Source organism: Gambusia affinis, linkage group LG13 (assembly GCF_019740435.1).
Source record: "Gambusia affinis linkage group LG13, SWU_Gaff_1.0, whole genome shotgun sequence".
Taxonomy (NCBI): Eukaryota; Metazoa; Chordata; class Actinopteri; order Cyprinodontiformes; family Poeciliidae; genus Gambusia; species Gambusia affinis.
The window spans coordinates 25,096,236-25,120,971 of NC_057880.1; the positions used below are offsets into that span (position 1 = coordinate 25,096,236).

General features: G+C 36.7%; 2 protein-coding genes across 2 annotated transcripts; one reads left to right on the forward strand and one right to left on the reverse strand.

Annotated features, from left to right (window-relative positions):
* Positions 1 to 697: 697 nt before the first annotated feature.
* On the reverse strand, positions 698 to 11,978 carry tial1 (TIA1 cytotoxic granule-associated RNA binding protein-like 1). Its single transcript, XM_044135979.1, has 12 exons — positions 11,574 to 11,978; positions 11,103 to 11,199; positions 10,637 to 10,735; positions 10,430 to 10,484; positions 10,240 to 10,327; positions 8,390 to 8,465; positions 8,041 to 8,149; positions 6,789 to 6,884; positions 6,574 to 6,658; positions 6,344 to 6,467; positions 4,139 to 4,290; positions 698 to 3,093 (listed from the first exon to the last, which is right to left on the reverse strand). The coding sequence occupies exons 1-12, from the start codon at positions 11,600 to 11,602 to the stop codon at positions 2,982 to 2,984; spliced, it is 1,122 nt and encodes a 373-aa protein (XP_043991914.1). The 5' UTR covers positions 11,603 to 11,978; the 3' UTR covers positions 698 to 2,981.
* Positions 11,979 to 13,438: 1,460 nt separating this feature from the next.
* bag3 (BCL2 associated athanogene 3) lies at positions 13,439 to 21,473 on the forward strand. Its single transcript, XM_044135980.1, has 4 exons — positions 13,439 to 13,688; positions 17,631 to 17,960; positions 18,665 to 19,012; positions 20,030 to 21,473. Exons 1-4 carry the CDS (start codon positions 13,488 to 13,490, stop codon positions 20,696 to 20,698), a joined length of 1,548 nt encoding a protein of 515 aa, XP_043991915.1. The 5' UTR covers positions 13,439 to 13,487; the 3' UTR covers positions 20,699 to 21,473.
* Positions 21,474 to 24,736: the final 3,263 nt, after the last annotated feature.

The following is a 24,736-nucleotide window of genomic DNA, read 5'->3' on the forward strand; positions in this document are numbered from 1 at the left end:
TTCACGACTGAAAAATGTTCCTTTAACATCCTGGAATCGAACCAGTGGTGCTTCCATTTAGTTTTTATGAAGGTGGTCAGACCAGGCCTGTAAAACACTTAGGCTGGTGAAACTAAAAAGAAAAGAAGATAAAAATTTCAGGCATGGGCCGTGGCCCCCTTTGTCCCCCCTTTTGAAAGCATCACTGTTTCTAACTTTCCATACTAATACTCAGCAACAGCTGCTCATTGTTTCAGAGCAAATAACTACAAAAATGTCTGGTTTTAATGGTGTTAACACTAATAAATAAACTTAACTTCCCCACACAGAAGCAGCAGGGGTGTACTTAGTTTCCGTCCCTGTGTAGAGATCAAAACTTTCTCTTCGCTATGATTGAACTATTTGTGTTGCAAAATAAATACCTACACAGTGGTGTTAGTAAAAAAATAAAATTTATTTACTTCGTATTCTAATGTCTAGTGTCGCCTTTTAATGAGCACAAAAGCTCATTATATATTGGATAGTAGTTTACTTTGACTAGACCTACGAAGCCTTTAGAAGTGAGCTGCAAAAATATTGTCCTGTATGTTAAAAGTCTTTAGTTTGATTAAATCTGTTAATGTTGCATAAAATGCAGTTTTACAGTGTTTGTGTTTTGCTGTCAGACTTTCTCATAGAAAACATTCATAATGTCTAATAAACGTCCTGAACAACGAGGTACAAATGCTCCTTTATTTGAAGTGACCGAGTTTCCTTTTCCGCTAACGTCAACAGCTCCAAGAAATAATTACATTCACGTCCGAAGCGATTCGTTTGAGCAGCTCAGCCGCTTCCTGCCGCACACAGGAAATGGCACACACACATAAATACCAGGAAAAATTCAACGTTTTCCAAACAAATCGGCCGTTTGACTTTATTAACAAATTAATTAAGGCGTATTCATAAATTATGCTGCTAAAATATTCAAAAAGAATATTCTTCTAGAGGGTGTTAATCAACATTATGTACATTTTATAATGGTTTACGAGTCCTTGAACACTTCAAAACTGAAAAGAACCAAAACATTTCGATCAAATTAGCTTTTTAAAGGGCACATATCATACAGCAGATCTACAAAAACTGAAAACAAGAACCCTCCACCACATTTTTAAAAGGATTTTTGTCAATAAAAATACATTGGTAACCACACTGCTCTTAAACAGGAAGTGAATACCATATATGGAAGCTGTGATGTTCAGTTTTTACGTTTTTTACTGGAGAAACTGTTTGGTTTAAAAAGAGGAACATGTTGAATTGGATGTGTTTTATTTTTAGTATTATGAAATAAATTAAAGGAATAAAGTAAGATGACACAACAGAGTTTATAACCCGGACAAGACGGATCGCTGCTAAGGTGGACATGGTTGTTTGTGAGCATAAAGTTTACCCAGAAATTAAATATGTTTAGTGATTTCTGCAGGTCAAATTAAATCCCCAAACGTTCCCCATGCATGTTTAGCCCTGATAGTTAGCTTCAAAATTAAACTTTATTCCTCTTATCCAGCACTTTTAGGTCTAAAGAACTTGGTTTACAAATAACAAACCTGGAGGTAAACCTCTAGAGTTTGACTGGTGTGTCTCAACACATCGTAGTAAAAGACAGAAACTCTGTTTTTTATGTGGAAAAAGTGAGGCTTGCACAATCACTGTACATTTATTCTGGTTAGAATCACATCAGCTGGCAAAATTTCTGGTCTATATTTTGTTTATGTGGTGAATTAGAGAAAGAGCAGATAAACCCCAAGGTAGGTTGCCGGTTGGCTGAGTCTCCAATGTACCTCAAAAATCACCATATAAATATTCATTTTATCTAAATTCAAGATGGAGACTTCTCATCACTTTTCAGCAACTTCTAAGTTTTCTTTCTCAATTTTTATCATGGAAATTAATTAATCTTCCTGGTGAAAATGCTGATATATGCCCTTTAAATTCTGACACGCCATGCAGGAAAGCACAAGTAAAACCCAAAACAGCAGGATTCAAGTAATTATCTTATACTAGAAATTAAAATGTTTTAAAAGAACAAAAAAAAATCTTGCTAAATTTTGTCAGCATCAAATGAAAATTAAATAAATCCTGCTGCCAACCAGAAATCAACATTTAAAGAGAGAGAGCTCCTCTGACCACACGGCTTCAAAATGAGCAACAAGCCTGTCACCTCTACCAGGTTTTAATGTAATTTACACAGGGACTATAAAGATGCAGCCTTTTCCAGATTCAACAGCATAAATTCAAACTCGGCTGCATCATCATCCAAAATAAAACCATCAACGTCTGAAAACGACAAGCCCTCCACTGCAAAAGATGAACATAAACTCCTTTAAAAAGATGGCCTTCTTAGGATTCCTTCGTACACAAACTTTATTCAGGAAAACAAAAATCCCACTTATATTTCCGACATATTTTAAAGAGCAACACCAAGCAGCTGTATAATAATCTTCAAAAACGATTTATTTATTTATGCAAAACTGCGTCAAAACCCGACATGAAAAGGAAAAACTGAAAAGTTTGTTCTGTTTTAGAAAAACATCCCGATTAATAAATCCACTAGAATATATTTCTAAAAACATTTCCAGACTGGGAGGGAGGATTATTTAACATTCATGCTGCTAAATTTATCACATTCCCAAAGTGTTTCAAAATGTCAAGTTTTGGATTTAAAAACAGCAAAATTTGTGACTTTGACGTTTTTCTGTTTGGATTTCAAATGTTTAAACTTTTGGTTTATCCTTCGATATTCAAGCCAGGTTAGCGGCTTTGGTTTTCCTTTTCCAAAACATCAAAATTGTAAATAATCACCATATAAACAAAGTCTGAGTCAGGAGGAGAGTGACTTATAAAACCGGTTGTTAACGACCAAACTCTGTATAAATACGACTCCTGTTCTCTCGTTTCCGTCCAGAAGAAAAGTGCCGTTTTGTTTTTGTTTTTTCCCTTGGTGGTGTGTTCGGGTCGGAAACGTCTCACTGCATCTGGTAGCCGGCCATGTTGAAATTCCCCACGTTGGAAACGACGGTGTCAGGAGGCGTCGGGGCCGAAGCGTAGCCGCCCATCCAGGCTGCCGACTGCGACTGCCTGCAGATCAGCAAATATTTACTCAAATATTTCAGTTTCAACAGTGAAATACGGATTTTACTAAACGTTTAGCAGAGTTTAAAATGTCTGGGGGAAGAAAACGGTTTTAAACTGATTATACAAAGTTTGTTCACTTTATATACGTCTTGCATAACTTCTGGCTTTTTTTAAAACATAAAATAATACAAAAGTAGGAAACAATAAAAGAACAAACTTTTAACTTGTCGCGATCAGCAATAAATCAATTAATGGCATGATAAATGAAAGCAATAATTTCTGTTTGCATAATTTATCGTTTCTCTCCTTCTCCTTTGGTCTCAAATAAATTCAGTTTAACGATGTTTAAAACCCCCAAACTGTCCTTTTTATCAGGATTGTTATATTTACAGACATGAACATTTGGGCCGATATCAATATCCAATATGGATATTTCCAATATGTCTATAATCTATATCTACTGATATTATTTAGATTTCACGGACATTTCAACACCTTTCAGGAAAAAAAACAACCAGAAATGGATAAAAATAATTACCAGTCGTTCATATCGGCTCAGTTTCACTTATTGGACCGATTCCTATTGGTTAAAAAATGACTGATGTTGTTCCATACTGACGTTGGTGCCGATACTTCGTGCATCTCTAATTTACTCCTTTCCTACGTTTGCTCAATGAACGCATCAATCAATTGGAAAATACAATTAAATTCAGTTACAATTTGCAGTTTAATTACATGAATCACATTTGTTAATGTGACTGGTGTTCTAAAAAAAAAAACCCATTAGAAATGGAAACGTTTCTCAAACGACAATGCATAAAAAAACAATAAACAGTTTTTTATTGTAACTTTTATCATAATAATAGTAGCAGAAAATATTGTGATAAAAGTTTAATTGAATTTAATCAATTTTGAAGAATTTTAAGCACCCTGACTAATCGTGTTTAAATTATAAGAGCTTTAAAAAAGGAACTCCATATATGGTGAATTGTTGTCAGGGATTCTTCTTAAAGAGACGGCGTCCTAATGGAAGAGGAAGTTAACTCACTCGGCTCCGTATCCCTGCTGGCTCCATGTCTGTCCGTACATGTTGTAGGAGGGAACCTGCCAGCCGTTGGCCATGTACTGGCCGTACGGCTGCTGCTGCGGCTGCGGGTCTCCGTACACCTGGCTCCACTGGCCCCACTGGCTGTAATCCACCTGACACAGGTACAAAACACAATTCATCAGATTAGCAATCTGATTAAATTTTTTAAAACAGGTTGAAAAGATGGCTCATTCTTGAGGTTTTTCATCTAACCATTACTAAAAGAAGAAAATAAACATCTTATGTCCTAGAATCCGATAATGTAATATTCCTTTAGGATGAATCTGCAGCTAAAAAATACAAAATGTGAAAAGTTCAACCTTTTCTGCTTAACAGGGCTGATCGATTGATTACTTGTGACTTGGGAGATTTTTGTATTTTTACAGTATTTTAACTGGGTGAAGCTAAAACTGCCACTTGAGGAGTTCTGGGTCAAACAGATTCACAGACGAAAGAGTTTGTATTTTTTTTTAAACACAAATGTCTATTTTTTTATACAACTTTGGCTTAATTGCTTCCCTAAATGTGTTTTATTTTTCACCAAACTGCCTTTTTCCTTTGAGCCTATTTACTCCAGTTAACAATAACCAAATTAGACGATTATTTCAGTAATCAATTAATCACGATTAATCGTTTCACCTTTTTATACATCTGAAGTACATTAAAAAATGCAAATAAACAAATACTTTGATTCCTTTTTGATAAGAAAAACATTTTACTGGCTAAAATGCAACATAGTGTTCCTTCAGTAAATGGTACTGGGAGAAGATAAAACTGCCACTTGATCGGTTTTGGCAAAAACATTTACAGACAACGGCGTTTTTATCTTAAATACAAAACTGATATATAATTTGTACAACTTTATTGCTCTGAATAAGTTGTTATTTCACCAGATGGCCACTTTTTTCTGTATCTGTATACTCCAGTTATCGATTAATCGATTACTAAATTAGTTCATTTATTTTGATAATCGATTAATCACGATTAATTGTTTCAGCTCTACTGATTAATTCTTCTAAAAAACTTCACAAATAGAAATTACATGAAAAACCAGAGACTGGTTGGAAATCTGTGTCAGATTTTTAGTTATTTATTAAAAAAATCAAACTGGTTGAAGTTTTACAGTGACCACGTGTCGTAGTTGGGAGGCAGAAACAAAAACAATACTTGAGCTGAATCTCTTGCCAAGATTCTGACTCCACAGTCTGTCTGCTGCACATTTACTAATTTGTTTGGCACAAATAAAACAATGACATCTGTAAAAAAAGAAAACAAAAATCACTGATGCAGCAGTAACTTCTGTACAGACGCCAAATTTAGCTTCAAACATCATTTTCTCAGGTGCTTTTAAAACAACTGTGTGAAAATAAACACTCACTGTTGCTGGATTCATCACCAGGAAATGTTAAATGTAGAAAAATATAGTATTTATTTGGTCTAAATAAACCACAAACTTTAATATATTTTATTGGGATTTTAAGTGATAAAGCAACACAAAGTACCACATAACTGGGAAATGGAAGAAAAATACGGTTTTCTAGTTTTCTAGCAAAGATTCCTGACTGTATTTAGCAGTGGACTTTGAGTAGACCATTTTAACCCTGAAAGAGATGTAATATACAAAATCTTAACTCCTACTTTTTTATTATTTTATTTCAACTTAGAGACTGAACTCTGTAGTTCAGTCTTTTAATGCGATTGGATAGGAAAGTTTTAGACAAGCACATATCTTTACAGACAAATGTGTTTTTATCTTAAATGAAAAATGTAGATCATTTTTGCACAGTTGTGACTTAATTACTGCTCTGAGTGTGATATTTTTCCAGAAAATTGCCTTTTTTAAAGTCTGTATATTTTAAGGATTAATTGTTGATTGTCATTTTAGCAATCGATTAATCACAATTCATTTGATTAATCATTTTAGCCCTATCCAAAATACTCCTAAAAAATCATCTTATTTATTTTCTTCATGTTTTTATATGTCTGGGTTTTCTAAGATTTAACACAAAAATAGAATTTGACCTAAAAGACTTCAGAGCAGCTCTGGCTTTAAGTTTAGGGTTGTTACTTTTTTACGGGACTGTCCTGTATTTTCATATTAGCTCTGTCCAGCCTCTCTGACGATGCCGCCATGTTCAGTTTAGTTTTCCGTCATTTAACACCAACCTGCTGCGAGCTTTTTGCCATGTCAGGAGACTCTTTGCCCCAGTAGCACTTCACCATCTGTCCCTCAATGACGGTCCCGTTTACAGAGACGATGGCGTGCGCAGCGCTGTCATGGGTGGAGAACCTTCAACACAAAAAGAACAAAACGAATCAGAACACAGGCAGCGTTACTGCCAACATGCTACTGTTGACATCTAGAGGCTAAACGCTGCTATGAGCTCTAATAATACCTGATGAAGGAATATCCTTTCTCTGGAAACACCCTGACCTCCATGATTTGACCAAATGGTGAAAACGTCTGTCGTATCAGATGTTCTAGAAGAACCACAAAGGAGAAAAAAATGTTATTCTGGTTGATTCTTCCGGTCAGGCAACTGGTAAGACACCTATAATTACAGAGTGACTACATGGTGAAACAATGGGCTCCACAGAATGTGGCACTCGCCTGTGAGACCCGACTGGATCCCGCCGCAGTACACCGTGCAGTTCTGTGGACTCGACTGATTCACCACGTCATCGAACCTCAGCTGCTTTGAGCCGTCTGACAAAAAACAAAACAAAAACAACAACAGATTTAAAACAAAACCGCTGAAGGTGAGTCCTCGCAGCAGGAATCAAGGCTGAATCAGATCATCAGGTTACCATGGAAACGGCCCTGGTTGAAAGGCTGGTTTTCCCACTTTGGTTCGATTGACGACCAAAGTTGCAACATTTGTTACATTTTCAGCTGCTAAGATTCAAACAAACCAAACCTTTTGAAAAACCTGTTCCCCTCCTCACCTGTGGGGGCGCTGCACCAAGAACCACTGAAGGAAACGAGACAAAACCACTGAAAAAGACACTGAGTGCAACTTCCTTCTTTGCGAAATGTAAACTAAAATGGAGACTGTCAGATTTTAGTGTTTGAGGGATTTCTGTTTTGTCTTTAGTAAAAGACCACGAGCCATTTCTCCTGCTAGCGTGTTTGTTTTGGTTGCGTTTACCCAGAATGCCCTGCGCTGTAGACCACGTCCTGCTTTTGGAGCGCTCTCCGGTCTCTCAGTGTTCACATATGCATTCGAACCAAACCAGAGTTCGGTTTTTAGAGTTTGATTCGGATTCAGACCTCCCCAAACGAACCGGACTCTCTAGTCTCAAGTTTTCTAGAGAACTTTTCAAAATCTTAAATCTTAAATGTTTACCTTTTTAACAGTTCTGGTATAATTACTTCTCTGAATGTGTCATTCTTCCAGAAATCTTTCTCTTTATGATTAATCAATTACTAAAATAGTTGATGATTATTTGAATAATTGATTAATCGTGATTAATCGTTTCAGCTCCATGGCAGATTATAGGGCTGTAATCCCAGATTGCAGATTTCCCGTCCTCTCTATCGAAGCAACAGACAGAAATCTGTGTTGGCAACATTTGTTGAAAGTTTGTTCCATTTTTTAACAGAGTTTGATGTGAATATGAATGAGTTTTAAAGTGTAATCGATTTTAAAGACTCAATAAATGCTGTCATTGCATTTTAGGCAATTCAATGTTTACATTCTTATTAAAAACTGACAAATAAAAGAAGCCAAAGTGGTTAAATTAAAAAAATTCTGTTGAATGTGGAAAAAAAAGAAATCATATTAATCGATTAATTGTAGAATAACTGATTAAAATAATAGCAGTAAGTGACTTTAAATGAATAATTTCGTGTCAATACTCACTGTCCTGAGCACTTTTTGGGGCCGGAGGTTTACGCGTCGCCCAGTTTGTCCTGATCTGCCGCCCTCCGAGCCACTGACCCGCCATGTGAGAAATCGCATTTTCTGCATCCTGAAAGCCAAACAGAGGAACAGCGGCGCTCTTCAGAAACAACAAAAAAAGTAATACAGAAATTACAGTTTTCAATTCTGCAAAACTTAAAAAACTGGCATTGGCAATGAGAAAACTGTGGTGTGTGACGTTTAGTGGCACTGGCTGACTATCATTTCATCTATTCTGAGCATCTTAAGAAGATAGAATAATAAAGGAAAAACATAACCTTCGGTCTGTGTTCCTGTACTGAAGCCTTACCAGTTTGTTGTAGAAGGACACAAATCCATACCCTTTTGATTTGCCAGTTGTAATGTCCTTCACGACACGAGCATCTCTGAGGGGAAAACGAGGAAAAAAAATTTAATCAGCAAAATTTAGAAAGAAAATCCTCAGTAAAAAAAAGGAACCACGCAAACACAGAGTTTAACTCTTCTACTCTGACCTACAGTGGATTAAAACAGCTAACATGACCTACAGCTGACTTCTTCAAAACAAACATGAACAAATACATGCAGCCTACAGTATACTTTAAATTATTTCACCACATTTTGGCTCAATCCTAGAGATTAAATTGACAGATTACCATGCATTCCTAAAATCTGCTGTAACTGCTATTCCTACAGACAGAAATGTAAATATATATATATGTATATAGAAATATATATGAAATATCAGAAGAAAAAAAGGAATTAAATGGCATACGTGGCCTGTTAACAGATTTCTGTATTTTTCCTGGTCAATTCTTTACCACCATTATGCCGTTTGGACTTTGGGCAGCTGTAAATTTTGAGAAATTGACATTTTCAGAAATTTTTGGAAGAAGAGGATCATTGATCTACAAACAACACTACACAAATCAAAAAATGAGACAATTTAAGCAAAGCTGTTGAGGTGAAAAAATAAAAAACACTGTTGTATCTGCAAATAAAGACATGTGGGAATTTAAAAAATTTATAGAGGAAGACAAAAAAACTACATCTGGGTCTCCAGAGTGCACAGCTCCTTGCTGTTAGCCTTCAAGCTGCTGTCCAATCCTATGAGCATTTCTGTAAAATAACCAAAGGGCTATTAAAACTTCGTTGTGAAGAAGTTCTTTAAAGGCGGTTCAGGTTCACACACAAAGCTGCGTGTTGCTCTGAAGCGCTCGGTTCACTTACCGCGCTCTACATGACGATAAAACACAGGAGCTGGTTAAATGCACAAACCGTAAAACGCACAACCCATAGGACTGCTTAAATCTGCTAGAGTGGTTAAAAACACACACTGCTCTGCAAAAGTCTTCCTTCACCCTGAGCATCTTAAATCTGTCATTTGATAAATGTTACGTTTAATCTGGTTTTGAGGGAATTTTGTGATAGAAAACCACAAATTAATGCACAATTTTATCCAGTTTTTAACATTTATAACAAAGGAATCCTTCATTTGTCTGCAAAAAGAGCATCCACGCATCATGATGCTGCCACCACCGTGTTTCAACATGGAGTTTAGGTGCAATAGGATTTTTTCTGCCAAAAATGTTCATTAAAGTTTCACCTTCTGTCACGTGTTTCCAAACTTTTCTTCTTATGGTTTTTAATAATGCTGTTCTTTCCACCCGAGCTGTGGGTTTCTGTTGCTCCTCCAGAGTTAGCTTAGATCTCATTTCTCTGCTCCTTTAATGTTCAACCCTCCACGCAAAATCATCTGATTCACAATTTCTATTTAATAATTGTGACTTTATTTAAATTGTTTCTGCAAAAAATGATCGAAATCATTAGATTAAAGTAATGCCAACTCTCACCTGCAGGTGGCAGTATTTATAATGTCTACTGCTGTCTGGGTCAAACTTTGACACGCAAGGACTTCTAGGTAGGCGATATTTACAAAGAAGATTTTCATCTAAATTGAATGATGTATGTATTTTTGACTTAATTCCTGCTTCAAATATGCAGATTTTTTTTTCAGCAAATGGTTAATTTTAGAATCTGTAAACTTCAGTTAGTGCGTTGGTGTTAACCTTACAGAGCAGCTAATTTTTATCCAACTTTTAACAGATCAAATGCTAAAACTAAGGAGCTCTACTTTAAACACACATTTCATTATAATCATGTTTAAAAAAATTAACTTACGAGATTGCCCCGAAAGGTGAAAATGCAGCCCTGACATCATCAGTAGTAATCTCTGGATTCAAATCACCCACAAAAACATGATAGTGATCTGAGAAAAAGCAAAAATAGAATCAAATACTTTACATCATCTTAAAAATTATAAATAATTATTAATCTAATTTTAAAACAATGATGAAAATAATAAATTTACTGGAGGTGTCTTTCTTCTGGCTACTAGGGGTGGTTGCCCAGTTGACTTTAACTTCCTAAAAGCAAAAGAATAATTGAACCTCATTAAATCTGCAACAAAGATTAACCCCCCCTCCCCCCCCAAAAAAACGACCATACACAAGAATCAAAATAAACTTTATTTAGATGAGTTGCCCATTTCATTTTATTTTAATACTCTTCCTCTCACCTTTCCTAGTATCTTCCTGCCATTCATGGCTGCCAGGGCTGCAGCTGCATCTCTGCGCTCGTAGAACTCCACAAAGCAATATGGGTCATTGCTTGTGTGCTGCAGAAAAACGACGCAAAGCAAAATAAATAAATAAATACCATCAAAGAGTTTATTTATTCAAATGACTCAAATAAAAACTCAATTATTTAAATCCACTGTAAACACACAGTAATATTTCAAGTGTTTATTCAGAAGGCTGGCAATTCAGGGTGCAGCATCCATGCATGTTCATGGAAAGCTTACTGGAAGGAAAAAGTGTGACTGGAACGACAGACAAGCAACAGACATAATCACAGCCTTATATGTAAGAAATAAACCACAACACACAATCTGTAGGTGTTTAAGTTATTTTTTTTAATAAATGGACATTTGCGTGATGTTTTTATTTATCTCAAAAGACCAGCAGCCAAACCAGGATCTTTACCTCTGTGATCATCTTGCAGCTTTTGCAGGGTCCTATCTGGGTGAAGAGCTGTAAAATCAGGATCTCTGTAACATCCCTGGACAGGTTTCCCACATACCTAAAGGAGTGGATAAAATATAAAAACAGTTTAGTCCAAATACAGCTGGACAGTTTGATTCAAATTAACAATACAGCGTCTTATTTCTGTCGCTTTGAACTTCTTCAGGTGAGGTTTTGGAGTGTAATTGTGACGTTATCCGCATAAAATCTAAGGCCTAACGCCAACAACGGCTAATAGAAAGAGTTTACCATCAATACGTTGATCAAATTATTATTTAATTATTAATAATCTCATTCAAACCTCGTGAATGAAGCTCCAGAGGCTGATTTTTGTTAAGTAATCGATGGTTGAGGAGCTAAGTTTTCCACCGGTTTGATGTTAGCAAACGCTGCGAAATAAACCGCGAATATTGAACACTTAAAACTACTTACAGGGTTCTTGGGTAGCTTTCGTCGTCCATGGCCAATACCTTCTAAGATCTACTCAGAAATATTCGCTGATAAGCAGAATAATAACTAAAGACAATCCCTGAAAACAACAACAACAACTCGTTAACTAGCTCAGAAGCTAGCTAACTGTGCTAGGTACATGGCTTATGTCACGCTACGACTTCCGGGTTATCCGTCGTAGTAAAAGCTGAGGTTTGTTTCACTTTTAACTGATAAAAATAGGTTTTCTTAGGACATGTTCTGTTTCCGTCGGTATTTACTGAGACATATACACATAAAACAGCAAATTCAGAGAGGATTGGATAAACTTAGCTGTTTTTTTAAGCAAAGTAACTTCCGTAAGAGGCCTCAACTTCGGAGTGTGATGCGAGGGAGCGCTTGTTTTTCACACCAGCGGAACATGCTGCTCACTCGAACTTGAAGGACAGTTCTGGAATCTAGTGGTTTAACATTTGACCCACTTCCTTGACCCTCTACAATCCAAATAAGTTTGGATATTTATTTATTTATTTATTTATTTATTTATTTATTTATTTATTTATTTATAATAAATAATATATAATAATAAATGATTATTTATTATTTATTCATTGGATATTTGTTGTATTTATATATATATATATATATATATATATATATATATATATATATCTATATATATATATATATATATATATATATATATATATATACAATTCAAATATACAATACTACAAAAAGTACTGTATATTGCATATATACAATACTTTGTATATATATACAATTCAAAGTACCATTTACTTAAGGTACTGACAGACCTTAAGTAAATGGTTACATGGCTTTAATAACACAATATAACATAATATAATATAATATAATATAATATAATATAATATAATATAATATAAATCACTGAAGTGATTAGATACAAAACAAAGTTTTGAAGTGAGTTTGAATCTGAATATGTCTGCATTACATTAAATTATACTATAAATCCCATTGAACTGACTAAGTTAGAGCTAAATTGATTCTTCCTCCAGCAGCTGCTGAACTCTGTAATCACTTCTCCCAACAAACTCAATAAAAATATACAGTACATACTTGCAGGTATTTCCAGTAGCTTCATATTCATATATAATAAATAGTCTGTTGTTTGCACATTTTGTATTTTCTTGCACATTTTTTATGTTGTAATTTTGCCCTTATTGTTGTATACTACTCTTAATTTTGTTTGTTTGTCTTTTATGTATTTGTGTGAACTTAACTGCATCCATGTTCTGTCAGATTGGCTGTTCAATTTTCCCAATGTGTGACAATAAAATTTATTTCTATGCTATTCTGTTGACTCATTGTCACTTGCTGTTATGCGACTATAATTTAGGTTTAGGGGTGCTGTAAAATCTGTTTGTTTTTGCCAGTTTTCTTATTAACATTCCCCTTGACAGAATAAGGAGGAAGGACTGACATTAGAGGTGTCACCGTGCCTACACTCTTTCACACCAGCAGTTACATAATTATGAACCAAATCCAAGCAAATCTTTGGACTAGATTTATCATCATGTGGGAGTCTGACTCCCATCTATTTAAAGATTTGTTTTTATTCAAGAATAATCAGGAATTCCCTTTTGTGTCCCGGGACACATCGCGAGGGGGGATCCTTCTGCTCGTTTTTGTTTACTTATGTATCGGTAATTTTAAATAAATAAATAAATAAATAAATAAATAAATAAATAAATAAATAAATAAATAAGGATATGAATGTTATTCTGCTCCGAGTCGTCTGTGTTTGGGTTCTGAGGAGCCAGCGCGCTGCGTCCGCCGCCCCCGACATTAACCCCTCGCTATTTCCAGAAACTTCCAGCCCACTCCCCCACGTCACCAGTGGGAATCTTTAAAGCGACCGTCACCCCGTGTAACATGTCTCAATACTCGGCCGCCTGCAACATGAACGCCGTGAAGACGCAGTCACCGATGCCCGCCGCGATGGCGACCAACGACAGCGAGCCTCTGCCGCTGGGCTGGGAGGTGAAGATCGACCCGCACACCGGCTGGCCCTTCTTTGTGGACCACAACAACCGGACCACCACCTGGAATGACCCGAGACACGACACCAGAAAGGTAACGGAACCGGGAAATAAAGTTGGTGTGATTGTTAAATGTTGTTTAAACGCGTTTGTTTACGTTGTTTTTTTCTCCAATCGCGTTACGCAGATTTTGTTGTTGTTAAATCCGTGCGCTGCGTTTTATGTTACACATTAATATTGTTGCCGATAGGCCTTGTTAGGCAGCGTCACCTCCCCCTCACTGACAGCTCATAAGCCTAATATAACAGATGACCATTGCCGTTTTATTCCCATGCCATGATCTAACTCTATTATTATTACTCGGTGAGTCACCGTGCTGCATGGATCTGATCCCTGTGTTTGGAAAAACGGCGACCAGATCGCAATAAACTTTTGCCTTACAAGGATTCAACCAGCTCTCGCCTCATTAGTAGGCAAGAGAAACCACCTGACCTATAATTGTGATATAAATAAAGTAAAAATCATTATTATTATTATTATTATTATTATTATTATTATTATTATTATTATTATTATTATTATTATTATTATTATTATTATTAATACTAATAAGAAGAAGAGAGCAGAAAGTGATCGGAGCTGCTGTGAAGACCCAGCCTGCCAAGCTGGTAATCTGCCCTCCCAGAGACAGACTCTTGTTTTCCAAAGTTAGTGCTGAGGAATCTGCTGGAAAGACACAGCTGTTGGGGGATAAAATTGGTGCAGGCAGTCTGCAGTGTCCTGTGCAAGCAGAGGGCAAAGGGTCGTTCACAGCTATTTCACCACTAAGGCTCCTGCTTTACATATGAATCCAGTTTACAGTGGATTTCTTTAGTTTTTTTGCAAGTTTGTTTAAAGTTTAAATGGGTGGGAACCTGTTGCTCCTACAAGGCCATAAGCCAAGTTTCATCTGTGGGCCCACCTCCAGTTAAAGGAGAAGTGTGATTTCTGTCAGCAATAGTAGAAATGTCTGCAAGATTAAAGCAAAGGTTTTAATCTGAAAAGGAAATAAATATTCTCCAGCTTAATATTTTGAGAAGCTTGAAGCTCAAACATGAATTAGTTTTAATTTTTATCTATCTATCTCCAGAGTTGGCAGAATAAATAAAGATTGTACTCAAGTAAAGTAGCACTACTACAACATATTTTTACTCAAGTAAAAGTAAAATGTAGCCATCCAAGATATTCCTTATTTAAGAGCAAAAATGTATTTGGGAAAATGTCTACCCAGTACTGAGTAACTGATCAAATTATTAATAATTAAAGATGTAAATATTACATCATCAGATGGACCAAAACATGAAGTTAAGTGGAAATTTTTGTATTTTAATGACCAAAATGACAATAATTCATATAACAAAGAAATTTTAAAAAATCAAGCAAAAGAAAATGTTTCCAAATCAGTTTATTTCAATAAAAAACTTAAGAAACTTTAACAAAAACTGTAGGTGTGTCTGTGTGGTGAAGTTTTGGTTAAAACATGTTTATTTTTCATTTAGTTGATAGAAAATATGGAAATTTTACTCAAGTAAGAGTAAAAATACTTCATAGAAAAATTAGTCTAGTAAAATTAAAAGGTGCAGCGTAGTAAGAAATCTATCTATCTATCTATCTATCTATCTATCTATCTATCTATCTATCTATCTATCTATCTATCTATCTATCTATCTATCTATCTATCTATCTATCTATCTATCTATCTATCTATCTATCTATCTATCTATCTATCTATCTATCTATCTATCTATCTATCTATCTATCTATCTATCCAAGTAAATATATTAAGTTGTAATGTTAAACAAATGTTAATAAAGTAAGTCTGACAAACTTGTTTTGATTAAATGTAACAAATAAAATAATTTTTCTTAAGTTGGAGCTCCTTTCTCTTTTTTCAGTTTATGAGCAGCAAGCAGGTCATAAAGTGAGTCACCAGTCAATTAGCGTGATTACTGATTATCTCACCCTACAGCATTTGTTAAAACTAATGGGACTCTAGTAACATTTTTAATCACGTTAATTGCAGGGTTTGTAATTAATTGGTCACAATCCTATTTTAACCGACATAAGAGGCAACATTCAAAATTCAAAAACCCTTTTAGCTGTTAAATTGTTGAATAAATCGCTCAACAACAAATATATTTATTGATTTTAATTTGTTTTTTAGTTTATTCAACCACCATATTGGAGCAAATATGCTATAATATCGATTCAGGTTTCAAGCGTTTAAGGAACTCCTCATTATTTGCAACTTCTTTGAAAAAAAAAACCTTATTTGGAAATCTGATGCTAACGTTAGCGTTAGCGTCTGTGCTGCTGCTACGTTTGGCACTGAGACGCTATTTTAGGCTCGAGTAGCTCCGCTGATAAGCTAACTCATGGTAGCTCAATTTGGACGCAGTAATATTATTTTCCAGCATTTTATCAAATTGTTTTAAAGCAGAAATTAAACCCCAGTGGGACAAGAGACGCTTTGTTTACGGACTTCGCTTGTGCGTCACATTTACGGGGGTACCAGAAACGCAGAGCAAAGGTTCCGACTCTGTGCTTTTGCTTTAGAATGTTAAATAATTAAAAAAAATCAAGTTTTATTTGAGGTCTTACTTTTCAATTTTCACTACAGCTGTTCCTGATTATTGCAAGATTATAAAACGAACACATTCATTGGAATGTGGTTTGTTTTAATTTACCAACCAGATCTAAAAAAAACTTTCACCATAATAATGAAAAAAATATGCATCATAGTTTTTCACTATTTTGCAAGCAAATCTCCATTAATTATATAAACATTTTCATGTTTATATAATGTTCATGTTTCATGTTCATGTTGTGTTGGGAAAAAAATTGATTTTTTGGTTTTAAGCCCCAATATACAAAATATATGACGTATATAATTAGTTCAAAACACAAAATTCGATTGAAATAGAAGAAATACTGGTTAAAAAAATAAATAAATTCACTTTTCTTTTACTGTATGTTATAATAATCTGTCATTAATATGAGATGTAAATATCCATTGCAGGAAAATAAAATAAATATAAATATTAATACAATAAAACACATTTTAACAAAAAATCATTTTACATTCAAAGGCTGATTGGCAGATGTTGTTTTCCTCTTTCCAAAGCACAGCAGTGAGACTTTTAGCACGACTCTGAGGAAATATTCAGCCTCACCCAGAGACCTTTTTTATTGTCTGAGACTGAGCAAACGATCGGTTTATTTTGTTAATGCACCAATAAAAACACAAATCGGTTTGGGGACAGAAAAAATCCTGTGACAAACTCACAAAGACAAAGGAGGGAAGAGTAACCAAAATGTTTATTCAAGTGAGAGTAAAAGAAATTACTCAAGTAAAAAAGTATTTAATAAAACGTTTACTCAAATACTGAGTAACTGATCAAATTATCAATCATTTTATATTGAAAAATTACATCACCAGATGAACCTAATTATAAAGTTAAGTTGAAATTTTGGCACTTTAAGGACAAAAATGACAATAATTCATATAAATAACAAAAAAATAACTAAATTAAGCAAAAGAAAATGTTTCCAAATCAGTTTCTTTTAATAAAATCTTATAAAACATTAACAGAAACTGCAGGTGTGTCTCTGTGCAGCAGCGTCTGTGTTACTCCTACATCCAGCTGGTGGATTTTTGATTAAAACATGTTTGTTTTTTATTCAGTGGGTAGAAAATCCAGAACTTTTACTCAACAAAGAGTAGAAATACTTCATAATAAAATTACTCAAGTGGAAGTAAAAAGTACAGCGTTGTGAAAATACTCCTAAAAGTAAATTATTTTCAAGTCAATGTAACTACCCAACTCTGCACATTGATATTATTCATGTAATAAATATGGAATAGTAAATGTGGTGATCATTGTGTGTTTAAAAAGGTCATTTATGTTCAGTCATTTGCAGGATTTTTATTACAGATGCATGTAAATAATAAAATTGTATAGTTCCAGTCAAATTTACTGTAAAATTCACATTTCAGATTCGAGAAGTGTCAGCAAACGGACCCAGCGCCTCAGCAGAGTTGAGTCCTGTGGAGCCTCTGAAGACGTTTGTGAGAGAGATGAAGCATCCCATTCTCCGGCCGGGCTACATTCCCATCCCGGTCTACCATGACGGAGCAGACGTGAGGCAGCAGCAGCAGCATCCGTGTTACTCCTACATCCAGCCGGTTGCTGCCCAGAGCGTCCGGACCGAGGGTCCAACAGCGCCGCAGACGTCAGGGCTCCACCACAGACCCAAATCGCCGCTGCTTGGACACTCTGACTCCGAGTGTGGGAAGACCGGATCACCGGTTTCACCGACATCAGAGGTACTTTGCGAGTTTACGACGCCGTTTATTGTAAAAACCTGATCAAATGACCTTTAGCCTTTATAGGGAGGCTGCAGAGAGACTAAAATTTATTAGTGATTTAAAAGGAGCCAATTATGTCTGTATAATCAGGTTTTCTATGAGTTGGTCCCACATTGAGCAGCATTGAAACTGTTGCGCCTTGCTAAAGTATTCATGAATAAGAACTGGTTAAATAAACATATAAATGGATAAAATATGTTTCAATCTTTAAAGGAAACAATGCCGTTGGTGTTTGAAGGACCAAAATGACAACAATTCATATAACAAACAAAAAATAACAAAATCAGGCAAAAGAAAATTTTACAAATCAGTTTCTTTCAATTATAAACTTCAGAAACTTTAACAAAAACTGCAGGTGTGTTTCTGTGTCTGGTGAATTTATGGTTAAAAAATGTTTTGGTTTTATTCAGTGGGTAGAAAATTCAGAAATTTTACTCAAGAAACAGTAGAAATACTTCATAATAAAATTATTCAAAATACTCCTAAAAGTACTTTTCCCCCCCAAAAAGTTACTCAAGTAAATATAACTAACTACCCAACTCTGGTATTTTACCCTCTTTACTCTGATACCTCTAAATAAATCACTTTACCAAGGTGCTATATGTCTGTTTTGATGTTCCATTTACCACAAACTGAATCTTTCTTTTTATTTTATTTTGAAGGCCAACATGGCCGCCCATCACCAGCCAGCGCGGCCCAGCAGCTCCGGTCTCCAGCCCGGTTACATCTCCATCCCAGTGATCCACGAGGGCGGAGGGGGCCAAACGACGCCTCACATGAACCCGTCGGTTTACGCCCAGCGCGTTCCCTACGGCGAACATCAGCCGCCGTTCCATCATCGCCTTCAGACGGAGGACTGGCCCAGCTACCCCGCCGCGGCGCAGCCTCCCAGAGAGAGGGCTTCCCCGACCACTTTCCCCCAACATCGCGACGCCACGTCTGCTCACCTTTCGCCTCACGTCAGGAGCCACTCACCTGTTAAGATACAGGTGATGGGGGAAAGGCCGCAGGTAACTTCACTTTGGTTTGTGAACTCTGTAAACTTTTATAAGGAATCTGAAAATTGTTACCATGTTGTAACCGTTTGATATGAGGCCGATTAGTGGCTCACATTAAATAAGCAGAAAATAAAACTTTTATTAAGAAAATACAGATTATAAATTATGAACAAAATAATTGTAATGACTAAAATTTTAAATCCAACAATTAAAATGCTTTCAGAAAGTATCTATTTCTGAACAAATCACTGAGAAATATTATATTATTTTATACTATATTATATAATCAGAAATTATTATATTCCGAAATAATAATCATCATCATCATCATCATCATCATCATCATCATCATCATCATCATCATCATCATCCTCATCATCATCATCATCATCATCAGAATGTTTTCTGAATTTTCTGCAGAATAAATAGATTTTACAAAATATAAATAAAATGAGTGTTCTGACTAAATGTTTGAATCCAAGGATTGAAATGTTTGATATTTCTGAAATTATTATTTAAAAAACATTCCACGTATTTAAGTTAGTGTTTAATATTTTTATCCCTTGAACTTTCCCATGTTGATTTGTTGCCAACATTAAAGCTGCATTATGTAACTTTTATAACGAGCTGTAGAGTAGCAGGGGCGTGAGAGTGATTGACAGCGCTAAGATCCTCCTCCTGGCTCTGATTGGTTGTTTCTGACTGAATGGCGTATTTGTGCAGTTTGTACTGGAAGCACTGGGAGAAAACAGTCTTATATTATACTGTCATAATGATAATATTAACAAAAAATGTAAAAAAACCAAAATCCTTATTTTTCATAAAGTTTCTTACTGCAGCTTTCACTCTTTTGGGAAAAATTAAAATAATCCCAAGTGTAAAAATATTTTTGCAAAATTGAGGAAGTTATTTAAAATTTAATCCACCTTTCTACTTCAAGACACGCTGAAAAAAAAACAGACTTTGATGGAAACAGGGCAATGGTCATGAATTAAATAACTTATTGTTCTGTTCCTCTCTACTCTCAAGGCTCCCCAGCGCGTCCAGTCAAGAGAAATGCCCGAGAAAACGGAGCAGGAGCATCAAATCATGCAGCAGAAACCCGAGAACACGCTGGTTCCCCAAATGCTGCACACAGAAGCAGACGTCCCCAAGTCGCCGCAACCACAGCCGCTCCAGCAACCTCAAACGCATCACGAAGCGTCTCCGCAGGCTCAGAAGCAGGAGCCGCCACCACACAACATGTCCAACATCACAGTTCAGATACCTCCAAAAGCAGAAGCCCAGGAGGCACCAGCTGACGTCCCGCCGTCGGGTCAGACTGAGGCAGATCCGACGGTCAAGTGCCCGGTACATCCAGGGCTGGCTAAAGTGCAGCAAATCCTGGAAAGAGTCACCAAATTGGAGCACGATGTGAAAAGCTTCAGCGGAAAGAAAAATGATAAGAAATACTTGCTACTGGAGGAGCTCTTGACCAAAGAGCTGCTGGCGCTAGACTCTGTTGACCCTGAAGGCCGTGTGGACGTACGGCAGGCGAGGCGGGACGGCGTCCGCCGCGTGCAGACCATACTGGAAGAACTAGAGCAACTGGAGGAGCATTCTGCCAGTGAGGCAGCACTGGATAGAGACAGTCTGACACAGAAAGGAGAGCCCAGCATGATCACTGACAGCCTGGAGATGGCAAAGGAGAGATTATGACTGAACACCTCATAGTGAAGAGATTCCTCAACCTACAGCATTTGTGGAAGTTGCATGCATTGATTCAAAGTGTTGCTATGTCCATTCAGCACATAATCGATGGTAGCCCAGTGGAACTGTATTGTTCAAGCCATTGTTGTTGCCTTTTTGTTGTTCCAGTATCTTTAAAGCAAGATTGCACTCATCAGTGAGTTCTTCTTAACAACATTGTTAAGCATATTTTTGTTTCAAGTACGAGGCCTTTATGAATAAACAGAAGAGAACGCAAGTATTTTCTTAAGAAATTATATTTGGAGTTGCCTTTTGTCTGATTAAATCCTCTACGAAGCTTTTCTTAATCTGGTCAGAACACGAGTTGGGCTTTAAAGCAGGACGCCTGAGTCAACAAAAGCAAATTTCTCCCAGTGAATGCCATCTGTTCTTGTTGGAGCTGCTTTGTCACAAAACACAGTGCATTTGTTTACTAGGTGCTGCTTTATGGCTTATTGCTGATTTTGCTGTCTTTGCACTTTGCCGTCTCTGAGAATCAGGGTTCCTGCACGGTTTTCTACATCAACATCCCATAATTTAGAAAAAAAAGAGTCTCAAAAATGTTTGCTGTTTATTTTGGTTCATTTTCAAAGTACAAAATCAAAAGTTCAGCATGATTTAGATGTTTCAACAGCAGTGAAGCTATAAATGAGGAATCTGCCATAATGAGGACGGATGGATGATTGGATGGATGGTTGGCTGGATGGATGGATTGATGGAATTTGGTTGGATGGGTGGATGGATGGTGGATGGATGGATGGAATTTGGTTGGATGGATGGATGGATGATTGGATGGATGGTTGGAATTTGGTTGGATGGGTGGATGGATGGTGGATGGATGGATAGATAGGTGGATGGAGTTTGATTGGTTGGATGGATGGATGGATGATGGATGGATGGAGTTTGATTGGATGGATGGATGGATGGTTGGATGGAGTTTGATTGGTTGGATGGATGGATGATGGATGGAGTTTGATTGGATGGATGGATGGATGATGGATGGATGGAGTTTGATTGGATGGGTGGATGGTTGGATGGATGGATAGATGGTTGGATGGAGTTTGATTGGTTGGATGGATGGATGGATGGATGATGGATGGATGGAGTTTGATTGGATGGATCAAACTCCATGGATGGATGATGGATGGATGGATGGATAGATGATGGATGGATAGATGGTTGGATGATGGATGGAGTTTGATTAGATGGATGGATGGATAGATGGTTGGATGATGGATGGAGTTTGATTGGATGGATGGATGGATGGATGGATGGAGTTTGATTGGATGGGTGGATGGTTGGATGGATGGATAGATGGTTGGATGGAGTTTGATTGGTTGGATGGATGGATGGATGGATGGATGATGGATGGATGGAGTTTGATTGGATGGATGGATGATGGCTGGATGGATGGATGATGGATGGATGGATGGATGGATGGATGGATGGATGGTTGGATGGAGTTTGATTAGATGGATGGATGGATAGATGGTTGGATGATGGATGGAGTTTGATTGGATGGATGGATGGATGGATGGATGGTTGGATGGATGGATGGATGGAGTTTGATTGGATGGATGGATGGATGGATGGATGGATGGAGTTTAATTGGATGGATGGATGGATGGATGGATGGATGGATGGATGGATGGATGGATGGATGGAGTTTAATTGGATGGATGGATAGATGATGGATGGATGGATGATGGATGGAAGGATGGATGGATGGATGGATGGATGGATGGTTGGATGGATGGATGGATGGAGTTTGATTGGATGGATGGATGGATGGATGGATGGATGGATGGATGGAGTTTAATTGGATGGATGGATGGATGGATGGTTGGATGGATGGATGGATGGAGTTTGATTGGATGGATGGATGGATGGATGGATGGATGGATGGATGGAGTTTAATTGGATGGATGGATGGATAGAGTTTGGATGGATGGATTGATGGATGGATGGATGATGGTTGGTTGGAGTTTGATTGGTTGGATGGATGGAATAAAGTCTAAAACTCCTTTATTTTTCCATATTCTGTTTTTAATTTTCTTTAATATTGAAAACCTGGAAAACATTTAAAACAAATTCCAAACTTTTCCAAAATTTTCCAGGCTGCACAGGAACCCTGGAAGATGCTGAAAAATCAGCCGCACATCCGTTCATGGCGTTTTTCGGTCCTGTGTAAAAGTCTAAACGTCTGCTGGTTCCCTAGCTGCTGCTGCCGACCATGAATCCAGAGTTTCTATGAGATTTCTATGAGTATTTTTGGTACATGAATGTGAAACGTCCAGCCAGGGTGTGATGCTCATCTAACTCCAGATGTGAGACAATCAGAACATTTTAACGACTGTCAGAATGTCCTCATAAACCTACCAAAGCCACAATCCGTAATAACTCTGGACCCATTTCGGGCCCTCAAAGCCTTAAAAACAACACCTCTGTAAAAAAATAAAAATACAAATCTGTATCCCTCCGCCTGGAACTATTTTATTACAACTGTCTGTGAGATAATTTGCCACTGATGAGATTGTGAGCTACCACAGTCTGACATGCATCCACAAATTATGGATTGTGGCTTAGTGCTCATTAGCAGCTGGCTGAATCATTAATTATAAGAAGTCGCATTTGTATAATTGAAAATAAAATGTTTTGACTGACACGTCAAGAGTTTTCTGGTTTTCTGTGAGGGATTTTGTTTGATTTGGAGAATAAAAATAAATTTATTCCTGCAGAATCTGTTTGTTAGCATTTCAATTTGAAAGAAAGTTTGGACTGAGCAAATAAATTCAATTTAATTTATAAGTTCTCCAAATCAGTCTTGCACCAAATCCGAATTTGCCTCTGACTGAAAAATGTTGCTGTGTTATTACAGACTAGTGACTGTCTTTATATTCTACCAGCTGAATTTCCAGGTGGCAGTGATGATAGTAACATTTAGCATGCCTACCAATCAAGTTTATTTGTATAACATATTTCGGCAACAAGGCAGTTCAAAGTGCTTTACATCATAAAAACACAAAAATACCAATTCTTAAAAACAGCACACATGAAACCAGTCACAAACATTAAATCATTTCTCTAGTGCCATCATCAAAATCAATAATACAAATCAATATTCCAGTTATTATGGGTTTAAAGCAATTCTAAAAAGGTGGGGGGTTTAGCTTTGCTTTAAAGGAACTCAATGTTTCAGGTGTTTGGTAGTTTTCTATCAGGTCTTATACATAGAGAGATGTTGGAGTAGGGGAATATCATCCTTGACAAAGATGTTATTTGAGCTTTTAAAATGCTAGTCAGCTCCTTCCAGCTGTAAAAGCAAAATACTTTGTTGGCATGGTTACACATCATTCCCAACATACATCATTTGTTGGCCTGAACTGAGCATATTTATCACTTGAAGGCTTTTCAAGAGCAACCTTTGCCCTGTTTTAGCCTCGATTTAAAGGAACTCAGTATTTCAGCTGTTTGGCAATTTTCCGTAAGGTCATCTGGCTAGAGAGATGTCGGAGTAGGGAATATCTTCCCTGAAAAAAGGTATTATTTGAGCTTTTGAGATGCTAATCAGCTGCTTTCATTTAAAGGAACCCAGTCTGTCAGCTCTTTTGCAGTTTTTTTCTCAGGTCATACAGAGAGAGATGTTGGAGTAGTGGATATCATCCTTAAAAAAGGTGCTATTTGAGCTACAGAGGTGCTAATCAGCTGTTCCCAACTGGAAAAACAATACCATGCTGCCATGGTTACACATCATAACAACACGCATGATTGTTTGCCTGAAGCAGAGCACATTTATCACATGCAGAGCTTTCAAGTGCAAGACTTATGTCTCCATTAAGTCAGTTGCTTTTCCCTTAGGAGCACTCGAGTCATGACTGAGAATATTTTCTGACCCCTGCCCAGTAACAAAACTATAAATAGAAAAATATCCAACAAGTATGCCTTGTTTGGAGGCGATAGAGAGGAAAGCTGGTAATCTTTAAAAAGAAAATGTGAGGGTCAGATAAA

Coding starts and splice junctions, on each gene's coding strand:
- tial1 (XM_044135979.1), bottom strand. CDS start 11,602: ATGGACGACGAAAGCTACCCAAGAACCCT. Junction 10,736..11,102: donor GCTGCAAGATGATCACAGAG/GTAAAGATCCTG, acceptor GTTTTTCTGCAG/CACACAAGCAATGACCCATA. Junction 6,468..6,573: donor AAAGGATATTCCTTCATCAG/GTATTATTAGAG, acceptor TTTGTGTTGAAG/GTTCTCCACCCATGACAGCG.
- bag3 (XM_044135980.1), top strand. CDS start 13,488: ATGTCTCAATACTCGGCCGCCTGCAACATGAACGCCGTGAAGACGCAG. Junction 13,689..17,630: donor CGAGACACGACACCAGAAAG/GTAACGGAACCG, acceptor TTCACATTTCAG/ATTCGAGAAGTGTCAGCAAA. Junction 19,013..20,029: donor TGATGGGGGAAAGGCCGCAG/GTAACTTCACTT, acceptor TCTACTCTCAAG/GCTCCCCAGCGCGTCCAGTC.